Below are 17252 nucleotides of genomic sequence, written 5' to 3'. Positions count from 1 at the left end.
AAACCCGGTCCTGTTGGAGCTCTAAACCCGGTCCAGTTTGGAGCTCTAAACCCGGTCCTGTTGGAGCTCTAAACCCGGTCCAGTTTGGAGCTCTAAACCCGGTCCTGTTTGGAGCTTTAAACCCGGTCCTGTTAGGAGCTCTAACCCGGTCCAGTTTGGAGCTCTAAACCCAGTTTTGTTGGAGTTCTACAGCTCAGAGTTTAAACGGGTCACGGATCTTTAACAGTTTTTGGACAATCACAGGTTCAGTTTGAGCAAACTTTCTACTTCCTGTACAGTTCACATCAGAATGTTGGCGTCTTACCTCGTAAAAAAAACATCTTAAAGCTTTTTGCTTCTATTTTGCTACTTTTAGCCTTTAGCTGTTGTTCTGCTTCCTTCGGCAGGTAGCAGCAGTCACTCACAGAAACTCTAATCTGTTTTGTTGATTTGTCTCCATGTTTTAGCTTCCTGTTTCGTTGTGACGTGGCGGCGTGCGGTACTCACACTGAGCGCGCTCAGGTCGAGGTGCAGCAGCGTCATGAACATGAGGATGAGTAGGACTCTTCCTCCCAGCTGCAGCAGATGTTTCGGGGACTGCCGCCGAGCGACGGACGGAACGCCGGCGAAGACGCTGCGAGCTTCCTCCCTGCACTCAGCGAGGAGGAGGAGCAGGCCACCGCCCAGAGCCAGGTTCCTGCGGGAAGGGGGGAGGAGTTAAATACCTGCCAGGTCATGTGACATGTGGGGGTGTGGCCTGTAGCAGACTCACCTCATGAGGAACTTGATGTCCCACAGGAGGCTGTAGGCCACCATCTGCAGGAACAAACAGGGACAGTGAACGCACCGCGAGCAGTTCAAAGAGGTTTACATCACTTCCTGTTTCTCAGAATAAGCCACACTCAGACTCAGTCCTGGACTCTGACCTGAACTCTGACCTGGATCGGACCAGGACTCTGACCAGGACCCGGATCAGACCCACTCAGGTGGATTTACCTGCAGACTGAGGATCCCGAACAGAGCGCAGCAGGCGGGCTGAACCAAGTTCCTGCTGAGGATCAACACACAGCTGCCTGCAGAGAGAAACACACACATCAGGTTCTGCTTCATCAAAGAACCACCGGTTCTGATCTGAACCGGAACCAGAACCCGGTTCTGTTACCCAGCTGTCCCAGCAGGTTGATCAGGACGAAGACGTTGGCGAGAAACATGCCGCAGCTCCAGGTGGACTCGATGTATTCGCTCTGATCCGACCACTGGAACCACATCCGAAAGGCGTCCTCCAGGAAGGTGCTGACCAGGCAGAGCCGGGCGGCGTGGGGGAGGTAGTGTTTGGTCACCCGCAGGAACTGGGCGGGGCCACAGGAAGACAGAAAACAGCTGATAAAAATCCTCCCTCACAGGACAGAACCAGAACCTGCTCTCAGCTAAAGTTTTCATAAAACAAATAACAGCTCAGAGCTGTTTCTGGATACTGTTGATCAGAATAATAATAAATAATAATAAAAGAAAAACAAATGTTGTTTTTAACTCCTCCCTCCTCCTTTTAACTCCTCTCTAATACATCAGCAGAAATAAGAAACAGACAAACTTAACAAGAATGTTTTAGGATAATTTCTGTATTTTTAAGGTTTTTAGTTTTATTAACACCGTTTATTTGTAATCATTTTATTTCTTTCTGTCTTATTTTGCTATATTTTAATTTTCTATCTATTTATTCATTAATGTATTATTTAATAAAGTTGTTTGGCTGATTAGCATGTTGTCATCACATAAAACTACAAAACTCTCAGAAGAACTACAACTGTTTCCGGTTTGAGCCGCACAGGTGGAGTTACCTGTTGCACCAGATTTTAAGGGTGACTTTAACTGCTTAAAGCTTTCGTTTTCCTATTAGATTAATAATGTGGCTTTTATTTAACAGATCGTTTTAAATATTTTTTAACAAAGATTTACCTGAAAATCCGCTGACCTTTCTATAAACAGCTACGCCAGCCTTCATTTAAAGTTTTATGAATTTAACTTCTTCCTGCTCGTCAGCAGAAGCATGAATCATCAAATCAGTAACTTTAAAACTTATAAAACATCATCAGAGTCTGATCTTTCATTCGGCTTAAATAAATTATTCACAATATCGTTCATTATTTGCTATTTTAAACGTTTTGTTTTCTTTACGCGACGCGCTTTTCTGTTTACCACCGAACAAAAAGATGCTAGTTAGCTTTAAAAGTTCAGATTTCACTTTTAAAGCATCGTTTGGTTCGGAATCCAGCAGCTGGGTTTATAACAGACACCTTTCTGACAACACCGAGCTCACATCTGGATCATCCAGAACCGGGGATCTGGACCGAGCCGCCGCCGGATCAGGGAGCTCACCTGGTCGGCTACGTCCTCCGCGCGGCTCATCAGGTCTCCGTGTCCCATCTCCGCGGCTCAAAAAGGCACTTCAGGCTCCCGGTGCTGGTTCGAGTCCCGGTCCGGTCCGGTCCGCTGCGATGATGATGATGAGCCTCCGCTGCCTCCTCCGACCCACAATCCTCCGCGCCGAGCGGGAGCGCGCCCCCGCGTGGCCGGGCAGCGCGGTGCATGCCACGTGGATCAAAATAAATTCATTTATTTAGCAACAAATTAATATAATCTGAGGCTGTTTTACGCCACTGAGGGGTTCGGAAAGAAAAACTAACGTTTGTGATTAAAGGAGATTTATTCAGCTTACAGAGAAGCACATTTTATGAAATGTTTAATAAATATAAGTTTGACAGAAAACAGGATTTTGAGATATTTTGCTGACAGACAGAGTTGACTCCATTAATAAAAGATAATGTTTTAAATTCTGGTCATGGGATCAGGTAGTGCTCAGACTGTGTGTTGTGAATGAGTCTCAGCTACCACCACACCAAACTTTAGCTCCAAACCTGCCGAAGTTTCAGTCATTTTTGTGTTTGCTAAGGTTGTGCTGTGGCGGCCATCTTGAATGGGGCTGACTCCAAAAGTTCATCAGTTGTAGACGTTCATCCAATGATGAGTTCGTTAAACATCTGTCCAGTGGTTCATGAAATATTTTGCTAACAGACAGACCATCCTTCACACAGAGCCCCTGTAAGGACTGCAGGTCCTCCCCCGGCAGGTGATAACACCAGGAAAGGTAAAAACATTATTGCCCTTTCGCCTTCACCAGCAGGTGATATTTGATATCAGTAACTAAGGAGTGAAACATTGAACTTTTCTTTTGTTTTCAGATGAAATCAACAAACTGTCAGTAAAACTGAGACCTGCTCCTTCAGGAAACAGGAAGCTGCAGTTCCTCCGGTCGCCACCAGGTGATCCCGTTTACAGGGCGTCACCTGGACGCACGGAGGCATTGTGTGAAACGGTGTAATCAGGTCAGGGTGGTGCAGATCTGTCCTCACCTTCGTCCTCCTCCTGAGTTCTTCTGTAGTTCTAAAAAAAAACCCAACAAACATCGACTGAGAGGCTCTGGATCAACGGCATCAGGAGATCAGGAGAAAAAGGCAGCGGTGTGTGTTTTACCTGCACGTTCAGGTAGTGTGTGTGTGTCCTGCAGTGTGTGTGTCGAGCTGCAGCTTCTCTGTAGAAAAACTTGTTACAGAGTCGACAAACAAAGCCGCAAACAGGAACCACGAAACGGCTTCCTGTGGAGACGAAGTTCTGTTAGAAAACTCCCGATCCCGAAAATGTGGTTTCAGAGTGAACGTCGAGTCAGAAGATGTTTCAATCAAACTACGTCCCAATTTATAGGAAATCTAAACATTCGGCTCCATCGGGAACTCTGTGCTGACTTTTAGCTTTTATAACTAAAATGTCCTCATAAAAATACAATAATATTTGTGTCTTTGATCCTTTTACATTCCATCAAGCTAATTTTAGCTTTAAGCTATGGTTTTGCTGTGTTTAGCTTTTAGCTTCAGTTCTGCTCAGAAACTTTCAGCTCAGTTTGTTTTATTTCCTGTTGACATTAATTTGATTTTCTGCTCTGAGGACAGAACCACAGATCAGAGACAGAAGACGTCCACAGAGACAAACTCACCATGAAGGTCGTGCTCCTCTTCATCAGCCTCCTTCGTCTCGATTGGCTGAAACACAAACCATGTGAGTCTCTGAGTCTTCAGACGTGCTCTGAGCTGCAGGATGAAGATGAACAAACCTCAGGCGGCTTTCCTTCATTCTCCTCTGGTTCCTCCTCATCGGCCACTTCGACTTCCTCCTCCTGCTCCTCCTCCTCCTCCTCAAAGCAGCCGACAGCATCCACCGTGATGAGCTCCTCCTCCTGAGCCTCCGCCAGCTGCACCTGGCAGGTAAAAAGCAAAAGTTTACAAGATCCAACAGGCACGACATGAACACAACAACAAACGGTGTCTCTTTAAAGCTGTTTGTGTGTCTGTGTGTGTTTGTGTGCGTGTGTCGGGGTGTGTGTGTCGGTGTGTGTGTCAACACCCCACCTGCTCTTTATGTTCTGCAGACTTCATGTGCTCCACAAACTTCCGGGGTGTCCTGAAGTGCCGCTTACACACCGGACAGAAGGGACGACCCAGCTGTTTGCACGCCTGGAACACGCACACACACACACACACACAGACTCAGTGTCCACCACCTGGACGCAGCCTCCCCTCTGGGACGTTCCCTGCCGTCTCACCTTGTGCTGTTTTGTGCGTCGATGGATGATGACATCACCGGTGAAGTGGATCTGGCAGGTGTCACACCAATGTTGAGTCTGAGGCCGACGCCCCCTGCAGGTAGAGACACAGCGTCCTGTCATTAGACTAATGGACCCGTCCTGTTAGAAGATGTTACAGAAACGCCTCTGAACTGCCTATCGCCCGCCGTTGCAGGGATACGGTGTAATTACCTGTCCAGCAGGGTGTGTGTGTTCAGGCAGATGGTGTGTGTGATCTCCTGCAGTTTCCTCAGGTGTTCCTGTCCTGACATGTGCTCCTGAAACACCTGAGCAACAAACAGAGACCGGACTGCAAGCTGGAACATGAATCGACCTTAGACGAGCGCCACCTAGTGACTAAGCCCCGCCCACTCAGAGTAAACAAATAGGACTTTTTCTGACTAAAAATCTGAATGTGGCGCCACCAGCTGTTCTGTCAGCGTTACGAAGATGCTTCCACCAAACGGTGCAGAGACGACCCATGGAGAGGTGCAGGTCTCACCTGAGGAGAGCGACAGGTGAGGTTACAGACGTGACAGTGAAGTCCACCCGTCTGTCTGTCCGCCGTCCTGTCCGTCGGTCCGAACTCTCTGCTCTCGCTGCTCCGCTGGATGGTGACCTTCAGCGAGCCGACACTCTGCAGCTGCACAAAGCATGGTAATAACACGTTAATAACATGTTAATAACACATTAATAACACGCTAATAACATGTTAGAACTAGTTAACTCAGGTTTAAGGGTAATAACCTGTTAGAAACATTAATAAAAACATGATAACCTCTTAACTCGAAGAAATTTTAAAGAGGTCTGTTACTTGATGGTTTGAGCTAAGGCGGCCATCTTGAATCAGTATGATTACAAAAGTTAGTCTGTTGGAGACACGCATCCAATGCATCTTGAGAGATTGAAGACAATCTGGACAGATTATGTCTTCAAGATCACTGACAGATGTTACCACATTAAATTTTAGCTCAATATCTCTTAAAAAGACTGAGTTGAGCTAGTTTTGTATTAGCTGTGGCAGCCATTTTGAATCAGGTTGACCCAAACTCTAATCAGTCACAGAGAAACCTACAATCTTCACTCTGTGAGACTTTAAATAAAGTCTGTTCAGTTATTTTCAGTTTTAAAAAGATTAGAAAGATTTCCTGAGGAACCCTTTGGGTTCTTCTGGGGCAGCTTTTGGCAAATTATGTTGCCATGGTAACTTGAAAAGCTAACAAAAGTAGTAGCACACATCTCAGAGCTGACCCGCTGTATTTGATGTATATTTTGTGTTTGCATTAAAGTAGACAGAATAAAAAGCTGTTAAGAGGTGGACAGTAACAGGCGATGTTGATGCTCTGATAAACAGGTCCTGATCTGCACACACAGCTCAGCAGAACCAGGAGAACCAGGAGAACCTTCTCACCTGAGCAGCTCTGCTGTCCTCCCCGAGCTCTGCTGCCCCCTGCTGGTCCCGACCAGGAACATCTGCAGGAACATCAACCACCTGAATCAACACGACCCCACACACACACACACACACCTTCTGCTGGATCACATGACACACATGCTTTGCCTCTATTGGTCAGACCTGCAGCCTCCTCGTTTCTGTGGAAACAAGGAAAAAATACGGTTTAACCAATAAAATAATTAAATATTAAGACTCAAACAGAGGTGTGTGTGGTTGTTTCAGAAGTTTAGAGGCTCATGTTGTGCCGGCTTGTTAATCAGCTGAGAGTCGGTTCATGAAGGTTTTTAATTCAAGCTGCTGGAAAAAAAACAACTTCCTGGGAGTTTAATTTGGTTCATAATTAATTTTTACTAGTTAAACATCAGATTTTCTCGTTAAACTTGATAAACTTTAGTCAAAAGAACATTTTGTAAAAACAACACGTGATGCTTTAACTCTTTCAGCACAAGAATTTTCTCCTTTCTGTTAAAAAAAGACGCACCTGTGAACAACACTGACCTTTCCTGCCTTCCTCTCTTTGATTCTGGCTCTCCTGAACCTCCATCAGAGCCCTGGCCTCCTGCGTGGCTCCGCCCCTTTTCTTCTGTGGCTGCGGCGCTGCAGCGCGGCCGGCCGTCAGAACTTCCTGACCCTGAAACCTGAACAATAAATCAGAGGGTAAAGTGGATCCACTGCAGGAGGAGAAGGAGGTGAGTTTGTTTTACATACCTGCTGAGGTGGAGGCAGCCCCCTCTGCGAGGGACTGACAGGAAACCGGACCTTCGCCACGCTCCCGCCTGCAGCAGGTAGGAAACACCTGCAGGGAGGACAGGGCAGCGTTTAAACAACCTGACGGAGCAGGTCTACATACAGACACAGAACATCAGCTCCTGAAGCCGGGTTTACCTGAACGCTCACAGAAATCAGACAAACACACCTGAAGCTACACCTGCTGCCAACCAACAATCAGCAACCAGCCCTCACCTGTCTGTCCTCCGGGTCTGTTTGACCATGATGACCTCTGACCCCTGTACCTGCACAGGATCACAGTTTTAGTACTTCAGAAAACCATTATTCTAATTGCAGCAATGCTTTTAGTAAGATCTATTCTTCTCTTATTCTAATTGCAGCAATGCTTTTAGTAAGATCTATTCTTCTTTTTTTGAATAAATATTAATATATCTCAGTGTTGTCATCTAAGAAATACTTAGATTAATTATTATCGCTCAGCTTACAAATTTGTTTTTGTTTTAATCGGGATCATGACTAAAACTCGTAATAAAAACCTAATACATAAACTAATATTAGGCAGACAGCTGAGCTTCATTCGACATAGAAAATTATCTTTTCTACATAAACCTAAAGCGTCTCTATGAAAACTAAACATGCCGATTTCATACAGACACTATATAAATTCTTAATATGTCAGAAATAAGAATATATGCGACACCTTTGTAAGGTTAAAGCGCAAACAAAGATTAAATTTGTAGTTTTTTAACTGGGATCTGGCGTTGTAGGCTGCTAAGCTAACAGGAACAAGCTAAATAAAACATATTCTGACAAACAGTTTATGAGTTTTTAAATTCATCTAACTTCCCTGGTTGGAAGATGTCCCTATAGTGTGATTATAATAAACGAAAATTAAAAGTTATTATTGATTTAAATGGCTCACCTCGATGCTCTAAGCTAACTCCGCTGCAGGGATAAACACGGAGCGCCGCTGCTGCTCAGTGAGCCGCGGCTCTTCCGCCCCCTGCCGGCGAGGAGGAGGAACTGCGGCCATCCGAGGAACTGCAGCCGTGACAAAGTAAACTTTGGTTTGTGTATTTGTGTTTTAAAACAGTTAATCATATCCAGGCGTGCTGTTTTACGATTACTCCAAATTTCAAAACTTTTTTCCAAGCTGGTTTACATTTTTGTTGCATTTTCTGTTTGTTTTGGAAGGCCTTATCCACACTAAAATATGTTTTATAAAAGTCTAAATGTAGAAATGCAAAATCTACATTTATATATATCTTAGCATAAGTTTTACTCTTAAGTTTTACTCAGCACCTTTTCATTCTGAACTATAATTTTAGCATTTTGATTCTCTATCCATCCAGTTTTTTTGACAGTTTTTCCATGCAGTGTCGCCGGGAAGAAACACTTTGCCTCCGTATTTAAAACTATGACTAAATCTTTGCTCATCAGTCAGATATTTTTCTCATCATCTTCAGTGTCTCTAAGAGAAACATCTTTCTGTTGCAAACTCTCAGTTTGGGGTTTGTTCTTTTTTTTCAAAATGAAAAACATATTTCAGCTCGAAATGTTACCATAAACAGATGACAGACACACAAACAGTCAGTTCAGACACTGAGTGTGTGTGTGTGGGGATGTGTGTGTGTGAGTGTGTGTGAGGGTGTGTGTGTGTGTGTTCCAGGACAGACCTTTAAAGGTCCAGATCAGAACCAGCTCCAGATGCCGAGGATGAATTTAATAAAAATGAAAAGCAGATGAACACGTTAAACAGAGAAATCTGAGTCTGCCTCTCAAATTCCTGAAGAACTCAAAGAACCCGTTTGTCATGTCTTCAGGGAACCGATGTGTTTCTCTCCCCTGCAGAATCAGAACCACGCCGCTGACACCAGGAACCATCATCACCCTGAGTGGATGAGCTGCTGTGGTTCTGAGCGTTAACGGGTTCCCCACATGGTTCCCCTGAAGAGGAACGCAGACGGAGACGGTTTTCCTCCAGAACCTTCAACTTCCTGCTTCGGTCTGAGACGCCAAAGGTTCTGCTGGGTCCAAACTGTCCGAGCAGCCGAGGACGATCAGAACCTGCCGGATTCAGACCTGTTCTGACAGCTTTTATCAAAACGTTGAAATAAAACCAGATTTCTCTTCATTTTTACTTTTCATTTTTGTCTTCTTCAAGAAAAATAAAACATTTATGAGTTCAGAGATTAAAGTAAATCTTTATTATTATTATGGACTCATTAAACACTGAATATATATGAATAAACACAAATTAACATGACTTTTAAGGTATTATATTATTTAATAAATGAGCTAAAAAAGGTGGATACCTTTTGAAAAGGACGTAGATTCGAGCATAAAATGACTTATTTTTATTTAACTTATTATTATTTTTACTTTTTTTTGTTACTTTTGTTTTCCAACAGATTTAACCTCATTTCAGCCCAAATAAATCCTGATTTCAGCCAGCAGCAGATAAAAGTAACAGCTTATTTCCCAGCATGCAACACTGCAAGATGTACGTTCAGTTTAAGAATAAATAAATAACCCAACAGGTTACTGTCTTCAGAAAGCTCCTTAATGTCCCCTGGAGACAGGTGTGAGGGACAGAAGGGACAGAAATCAGAACCTTCTGTTGAACAACAACAACAACAAACAGTCTGAACATGACATCACTTCCTGTCTCGTTTTCTTTTAGAGAAACAGAGTTTTGACCTGAGCAGATTAATGAGGAGACAACGTCCAGGAGACACTCAAGCCTCGGGGACACCTGGACGTAATGAGGACACGCCCCGAGAAAAAGGACAACACGCTGAGGAGCATGTCCTCCGCTCTGTCCTTCTGTCTCACCAAAATAAAAGTCTGTGACGGCTGCTGGACACACAGGAAGTGACATCACGGGCGGATCAGTATAAGTCCAGTTCGTAGTCGTTCATCAGCTGTTTCATCTCAGACACACTGTTGGCCAGGTAGGACGACAGCTCCTCTGACAGAGACAGGTGAAGACAGGTGAGACAGGTGAGGACAGGTGAGACAGGTGAGCACAGGTAAGAACAGGAGAGGACAAGTGAGGACCAGCAGAGACCACAGACGGTCTCCTGTCTTCTGTCTTACCTGCTCCCAGAACTCCCAGAACAGCGGAGGCAGAGACAGATCCCAGGTTGTTGCGAGCCGTGCAGTGATAGGTTCCTGAGTCTCTTAGCTCCGCCCCCTCAATCTGCAGCCAACTGGAGAGCTCGAATTTCAGAGGACCGCCCCTTGACTGGGAGACAGAGGACATTAGAATGTGTCTCTTTCTTAGCAGGAGACAGAAGGACAAAACATATACTGTTCCTTTAACAGGGGGCGGAGCTACAGACAGGTGTGTGTGTACCTGGACAGAGATGTGAGGGTCGTCTCCAGGTAAGACGATGTCTCGTCCCTCCTTTCTCCACTCGACCAGAGCCATCGGAAACGCAAAGACCTCACAGAGAAACATCAGACTGCTGCCCGACCCGTTCACCTGGTTCTGAGGGGGCACCTTGATGACGGGGGCTGACAGGTGAGACGGACAGGTAAGACAGGTGAGAGACGTGGGGCAGACAGGTAAGACAGGTGAGAGACGTGGGGCAGACAGGTGAGAGACAGACAGGTAAGACACGTGAGAGACATGTGGAACAGACAGGTGAGACGGACAGGTGAGAGACATGTGAAACAGACATGTGGGACAGACAGGTGAGAGAGAGACAGGTGAATGACGAACAGGTAAGACAGGTGAGAGACATGTGAAACAGACATGTGGGACAGACAGGTGAGAGAGAGACAGGTGAATGACGAACAGGTAAGACAGGTGAGAGACATGTGGGACAGACAGGTGAGAGACATCAGACTGCTGCCCGATTCTGTCGTACAGAGTTATTTAGTTCTTAACAAGTTTAACCTGTTAGTTAGGACCCGGGGGCCCACAGTCACACAGTAACAGGTGTCCTCACCTGTCCTACAGGGGCCCCTCCCTCTGGTCCGGAGTTCTGGTTCGGTGAAGGCGGCCTCTTTGAACTGACACAGGTTCATGTATGTGGTTCCGTCGGTTCCACAGAGCGGCTCCTGGTCCACACACACACACACCTCCTCTTCATCCTCTCCTCCTCCTCCTCCTCCTCCTCCTCCTCCTCCTCCTCCTCCTCGTCCCGCGGGGCCCGGGTCCACCTGGCACCGCAGCCCGGTCCCGCACAGACCGTAGAACACGTTCCGGTCCCCCGGGTCGCACGCCTGGCCCTCCAGGTTCCCGCATTCCTGACAGCAGCCGCAGGAATCCGGAACCAGCCCGGCCCGGCAGCCACGGGTTTCCGGACACAGGTCCGGTTCGCACGGCCCGCAGCCCGCAGCCCCGCCGGGACCGGTTCTGTTCCCACCGCCTCCCAGGAGCCGGTTCGGGACGGCCCGGCAGGTGATCAGGTTCAGAACCAGGAGAACCAGAACCTGCATTTTAACAGGATGAGTTCAAATCCTCAAAAAACCGGACAGGAGAGACCGGGTCGGACCGGGTTCTGTCTGCAGCCTTCAAACCACAATCCCCCCAGGTCCGCCCAGAACCCCGGAGAACCGGAGAACCGGAACAAAGATGAAAGAGAAGATCAAAAAGAGCCGACCCGGGAAAAAAAGACTAAAACTTCAAAATAAAAAAATAAATAAAAAAAGACTGAAAAACATTCAAATAAACATGAAACTGAAAACTGGAAAAGAGTTTAAAAGTTAATTAAAAGTAAAAATACACAAAAACACAAAAAAGACTCTAAAAACACCGGAAGTAAACCTTTAAAAATAAGAAAAAAATCCGTAAAAAGGTTATAAACCCTGAAGTTCTGCAGACAGTTTGTTGTTGGAAACAGTTTGTGATTAAAGCAGCTGCTCGCGCTGCTTCACACGCGCAGTCAACACTTCAACAATAAAACACATCACTTCCGGTCTGACCCTTCAGTACAAAACGTGCTGTTGAACCTGAGGCCACAAACATTAATGTTCCCCGACATTTAAACACTAAAATAAAATAAAATCTTTTGTTTTGTTTTTTATTCTTTAAACAAACAACTATCAAATAATTAAAATTATTTTATGACCTGGATGATTGTGATTTTAAAAATAAATGAGTGGATTTAGATGGAAAAGTGTTTTTATACGTAAATAAAAAGTAAAACTACAAACAGACTCTGGTCGTTTTTTTAAGATGAAGCTGAACTTTTTAAAGTTTTTCACTTTTCAGCCGTGATCTCAGCAGACTTATTTATTTATTTTATTTTAATTTAACCATAATAAAAACATCACCTCATCTTAAACCCTAATTTTATTCTGAAAGAGCCCGGCTCATATTTCCGGTCTGACGGTGTCTCACCTGACAGCAGCTGGATGTTCCACAGACAGATGTTAAACACATCAGGCAGCAGAGTTTTTAGAGTCTGCAGAGGTTCTCTGGGTTCTCCAGGAGGTTTCAGGTTCTCCAAAGGTTCTCCAGGAGGTTTCAGGTTCTCTAACTGTTGGGGTTCTCCAAAGGTTCTCTCCAGGAGGTTTTATGGGTTCTTCAAAGAGAATTGCTGGACTTCTTCAGAGGTTCTCTGAGAGGTTTTCTGTTCTCCGAGTTCTCCAGAGAACTGCTGGGGTTCCTCAAAGGTTTGCTGGGATTTTCAGATTCCTGAAACAACGGCTGATTTTCTCCAGGGTTCTCCAGAGAACCCAAACTGAATCTGAATCCCTCCCATCTTTTTATCTGTATGTTAGTTCTGATTTATGTTCTCTGAGAAACAGCAGAACATGTTCCAAGAGGAAATGAGGTGGCCACGTCTGAGCAGAACTGGCCTCAGGTCCAGGCTGAGAACCAGAGGAGACAGAACCCTCTTCAGGGATGTTCTCCACCCTGTGGAACCGGATCGGATTCAGCGATTCAGATCTCAGATAAAACTGTTCCTTCTGGTTCTTTATTGAACAGAGTTCTGTTGTTTACGGCTCAGATTCTGTGTTCCTTCTGGTGACGTTCTCCGGTCTGCCGAGGACAGATGATGAACCCTGGGCCTTCCAGATGTTGAATCTCTCAGACTCTGACATTTAGAGGCTAATTTTAGTTTGTTTTCCTGTAAATCTGCTGCTTTGTCACTTTTATGGCGTCACCACTTCAAAGTAAAAGCCCGAGAACTGGTGGCGGGTTATTTTAGAACGTCCTCTGTACTTTTCTTTGTGCTCGTCTGCATTTAGACGCTCCAACGCGTGGTTTTAAACCTGCTCTTTATGTTTGACGCAGACGTGTGTTTAACTCACCCCAAACATTAACAGAAAGAGACTTTTTCCACCGAAGGAACGAGAACCGGATCAGAACTGAGACCAGATGTTTATCAGATCAGACAGAAAACGCTGAGTCAGCGTTAAACACGACTGTTTACCTGTTTTAGCTTTTTAACCTCCAACTCCTCCAGCTTGCTTTCAGCTACTTTAGCTGTTTATACATCAAAACATTCGGCTCATTCAGGAGGTGACAGCTGTGACTTTTAGGTTTTATAACTTTTATAGTTTTAAAAAAATATTTAACTTCATTTAACTTCTTTGGTTCCACTAAACTGAATGGAGATTTATAGTTTTAGATAAATTTAGCTTTTAGATTCTTTAAGATTTTAGCTAAGTATTTTAAAGTCAGTTTTAGCTCATAACTACTGCTTTATTGGCTTTATTTATTTAGGGACAAGGGGGACACTGGGGGACAGGGAGACACAGGAGGGGTGAGGGAGGAGGAGCGATGCAGCCACAGACAGAAACATTTGAGTCCAAATGGTTGGACTTCAGGTCTGCTGAAAGACGAAGGTCTCACAGGTGTTTCTTGTCTAGGTGGATCCTGGAGGTCCCACAGGTGTTTCAGGTATAAATGCCACTTGAGCTGGGTCTGGTTCTGACCCGGGTTGATGTAGAACTGCTTACAGGATGTTTTTTTGTTTGTTTCTCTTTGATCTTTTCTGTTGGAAACAGTAAAAAATAATAAAAATTTTGGGAGTTTTGTTGATCTGATGAACGAAAATTTAAACGTTTTCTGACTAAAAAACAAATTTAATGAAAATCAAACCAACATGTTAAGAACACAGATGGAGTGAAATCAGTAATCCAGACTAACGGAGGAAGAATGTTTGACGATAATCCAGATTTAATCTTTAATCCTGTTTTTAAAAATGTTCAGCAAAACAAACACATCTGCTCCTCTTCATCACCGAGGAGGAGGAGGAACAATTATTCAGATTCTGAATCACATATTGTCTTCTCCTCACGTCTCTGCTTCATTATCATCCCTAAAAATAACACTGGTTACCGTGGCAACGGACCAAGGGGCTTCCTGGTTACCGTGACGACGACAGAAAAAGAGCAGAGGAAAAAGAGCAGCCATTGTTCACATGTTTGACTTTGGACTGAGATGGACGAGCTTCGCTGTGGGTCAGTTCAGTCCTGGTCCTGGTTTGGTCCTGGTCCTGGTTCTGATTTGGTCCGGGTCAGGTAAGAGGAGACAACGCAGCCTAAACTTCAGGTGTCTGTGTTCACCTCAGAGGTTAAAACCTGTTCAGCTGCTGCAGTAACACTCAGACCATTTCAAAATAAAAGCATGTCCTTCACCCCTCCTCCCCCTGTCACACTCACCTCTCAGCTCAGTCAATCTCTTCAGCTCTTCCGTGGTAGAGAGTGAATACCTGGAACATCTTCTGTGTCAGGCTGCACCCACTCGTGCCTCAGCCAATCAAACAAGTCTTTTCCTCTCAGGTCCGTGGGGCGTTAGTGACCTTAAGCTGATCCAGGATCTGCAGCCACAATAAGACTCAAAAAAAAAAAAAAAACATATTTGTTCCCAATCCATGATTACCACACCTGGTCTCAGTCTCTGATTATCACACCTGGTCTCAGTCTTTGATTATCACACCTGGTCTCAGTCTCTGATAATCACACCTGGTCTCAGTCTCTAAAAAACACACCTGGTCTCAGTCTCTAAAAAACACACCTGGTCTCAGTCTCTAGAAACACACCTGGTCTCAGTCTCTAAAAAACACACCTGGTCTCAGTCTTTGATTTTTCAGAAATAAATACTTTAGAGTGTAAACTCAAAACATTTTGTTTTTGCCAAAGATTCGTAATAAATCTCATCAAATGATGGTTAAAAAAGAGACAAAGACGTTTGAAATAAATATTGATTTATTACTGTAAACTCCTCTAAGCAGATTCTCACAGCGCTGTACAGGTACGACAGGTGTGCACGTTAAGCTCTGTTACACAAAACATTTAATAGATTTTATGAGGTTTAAGTGCCATAAATAAACTGTCTGTAATTACAGCGAGTTTCCTCTGAAATTTACAGCAAGAAGAGAAATCAACTCAGAAGGTCTGAGCTACCAACAACCAATCACAGCGCAGAGTGACTCCGGAGGAAGGAGGACACTTATCCGAGTCTTCACAGGACAAGAAGTACGTCCAGCTGAGGACAAACTGACCTCAGATCGGTTCACAGCAGATTATTGATTCAATACAAAGAGCATCATCTGTACAACACGTATGTTTCAAAAACAAACAAACAAAAAACACGAGACGTCACAGAATGACGTCACGTGATGACATCAGAGTTTATCCATCAGAGTGAGCTGCGATAACAAGTCGCACATTTAATCAATACATGTTCAAAGAGCTTCATCGATCTGAAACATTTATACCAATTAAAATATAAATACTGACAGAAGGACGCTCCATCGTTCTGTAGCTGCTGGGACAAACAGATGAAACCATAAACTAAATTCCACAAATATTGGAATAAATAAGTTTACTTCAGCTCAGTTTGTCTCATTTAAATGTTAAAATGGTTAAAAGTGAGAATATTTTGGTCAAAACTGAATATATTAGGGAACAACACAAAGTGTTCAATAAATTCTTTAAATAATTTCTTTTCATTTATAAAAAGCGTCTTTTAAAGGACAATTCTTATTACTTCAGGGCACTTTAGTTTTCTAACCCAGTCAGAAAACCAGGATTTTTAATTAAATCTGAAATGCAAAACAAAATATGGCTTCAGAAAATAAAATAAGAGCTGCAAATATCAATATAAAACTTTTATATATATTTACCTGTATCAGCTATAGATTTACTTCATTTCAGAACAACTATTAAAGTATTTTTTCTACATTTAATGTTAATTATAGCACATTAAACAACATCTGAGGTTGACTGTGATCCTGGTAAATATTAAAGTGGTTTCTGCTGAATGTTTGTTTCTTTAAGAAGAGAAACTGATAAAAGTCGACGTTTTAAACGGTTTGATCGTCACTTCTGACGCAGCATCGACGTAGGGAGCTGAGCGTCGCTGAGAACAACGAGGAGAACATGGAGAACCTGGAAGGAACGAGTTCCTCCCATGACAGAACGTCAGGAGAACCAGCCTGCAGACGTTCAGCAGAGAACCTCGGCTGCAATAAATCTGATCTGAGAGCAGCAGAAACTTTACAAATACAACTACAAGTCACTGTGTGGTCGGGCCGGGCTTTTGTTTTGTTTTATTTTATATTTTCTGGAACCAACATTTATTAAATGAAGAGAAGATTCCATCAGGGACAATTTAAACTGTGTAAAATTTAATTTTCTAACATTAAAGTGGACACTAACAAATTAAGAAATTTAAAACCGTTAATAAAAATCTATTTTTATAAGTTTGTCTAAAATATCGCTAAACTCCTTCACTTCATGGTTGACTTAAACTAAAATTTTATTTTTACAGCATCACCCTAAAAATGTTTGTTTGTTGCCTTAAAGTTAAACATTTTATTTAAAACTACTTGTTTGGGGTCTTTGGTTCATGAAGGCCACCAGGGGGCGCCTATCCCAGGGATTATTTCCTGTCAGATTAAATAAACTCCAGGGGTATTTTTTATAAAACTAACTCATAAAAACAAAAACGCCGCAGCACAGACAAACACTAAAGAGTAAATGTTGCCAATATTTTATACAAATAAAGGTGAAAAACGAACTAACTTCATTTTAAGTCTTAATAATCTAAGATAAACGAATTGTTTTTTGATAATTAGACTAAAATTAAAAGTAAAAATCCTGTTTTTTTTCACACAAATATTTAGATTAAAGCTTTTGGTTAAATAATCTGCTGAAACGAGTCAAAGACAAAATCTGACTCAATGAGATTCAAATTCAAATAAACAGAAATTTGTCAAAAAGATCTTTGATCAAATTTTATATGTAGTTTATTTCCAAACAAAAAAACAATTTAACTTGTCTTAATTGTTTATTATCTTTGTTTAAATTACACTAAACTGCTGAAAAATGTCAATAAAAGTTAAAAACCATGAAATTCAGTCATGTGAGAGTTTCCACAAACCTGGATTAAAACTTTGATTTATGCACAACAGTTTATTATTATTAAAAAAATAAAAGTGACGG

At 43.3% G+C, this 17252-nt stretch overlaps 3 protein-coding genes and 1 long non-coding RNA gene across 6 annotated transcripts in view; 1 reads left to right on the top strand and 3 right to left on the bottom strand.

Moving 5' to 3' along the window:
- Positions 1 to 2536, bottom strand: part of surf4l (surfeit 4, like) — a 4470-nt gene extending 1934 nt beyond the window's left edge. Inside the window, exons 1-5 of the mRNA XM_017436585.3 lie at positions 2356 to 2536; positions 1142 to 1328; positions 976 to 1052; positions 752 to 795; positions 487 to 676 (exon numbers count right to left, since the gene is read on the bottom strand). Coding sequence (XP_017292074.1) covers positions 487 to 676; positions 752 to 795; positions 976 to 1052; positions 1142 to 1328; positions 2356 to 2403 — 546 coding nt within the window. The 5' untranslated portion in view covers positions 2404 to 2536. The remainder of the gene's footprint in view (positions 1 to 486; positions 677 to 751; positions 796 to 975; positions 1053 to 1141; positions 1329 to 2355) is intronic.
- Positions 2537 to 2670: 134 nt separating this feature from the next.
- ciz1b (cdkn1a interacting zinc finger protein 1b) lies at positions 2671 to 7855 on the bottom strand. 3 transcript variants are annotated; one of them, XM_017436590.3, is made up of 14 exons: positions 7762 to 7855; positions 7074 to 7123; positions 6819 to 6906; positions 6609 to 6748; positions 6207 to 6247; positions 6066 to 6127; positions 5157 to 5297; positions 4847 to 4941; positions 4634 to 4727; positions 4440 to 4544; positions 4145 to 4288; positions 4028 to 4073; positions 3511 to 3632; positions 2671 to 3420 (listed from the first exon to the last, which is right to left on the bottom strand). In XM_017436590.3, the coding sequence occupies exons 2-14, from the start codon at positions 7100 to 7102 to the stop codon at positions 3364 to 3366; spliced, it is 1164 nt and encodes a 387-aa protein (XP_017292079.1). In that variant the 5' UTR covers positions 7103 to 7123; positions 7762 to 7855; the 3' UTR covers positions 2671 to 3363. The 3 variants fall into 3 exon arrangements, with proteins under 3 accessions (XP_017292079.1, XP_024866426.1, XP_037834375.1); XM_025010658.2 differs by having other exon boundaries at positions 6231 to 6247; XM_037978447.1 differs by lacking the exon at positions 6207 to 6247 and having other exon boundaries at positions 6592 to 6748.
- Positions 7831 to 8973, top strand: LOC119617482. Its single transcript, XR_005233781.1, has 2 exons — positions 7831 to 7896; positions 8691 to 8973. It is a non-coding gene; the product is annotated as an uncharacterized LOC119617482 (long non-coding RNA).
- Positions 8974 to 9031: 58 nt separating this feature from the next.
- On the bottom strand, positions 9032 to 12841 carry LOC108248090 (kazal-type serine protease inhibitor domain-containing protein 1). Its single transcript, XM_017436594.3, has 5 exons — positions 12193 to 12841; positions 10796 to 11282; positions 10198 to 10358; positions 9939 to 10086; positions 9032 to 9810 (listed from the first exon to the last, which is right to left on the bottom strand). The coding sequence occupies exons 1-5, from the start codon at positions 12232 to 12234 to the stop codon at positions 9731 to 9733; spliced, it is 918 nt and encodes a 305-aa protein (XP_017292083.1). The 5' UTR covers positions 12235 to 12841; the 3' UTR covers positions 9032 to 9730.
- Positions 12842 to 17252: the final 4411 nt, after the last annotated feature.

The sequence above is a fragment of the Kryptolebias marmoratus genome, linkage group LG1, assembly GCF_001649575.2.
Source record: "Kryptolebias marmoratus isolate JLee-2015 linkage group LG1, ASM164957v2, whole genome shotgun sequence".
NCBI classification, from domain to species: domain Eukaryota; kingdom Metazoa; phylum Chordata; class Actinopteri; order Cyprinodontiformes; family Rivulidae; genus Kryptolebias; species Kryptolebias marmoratus.
This window is presented reverse-complemented; position numbering and strand designations above follow the sequence as displayed.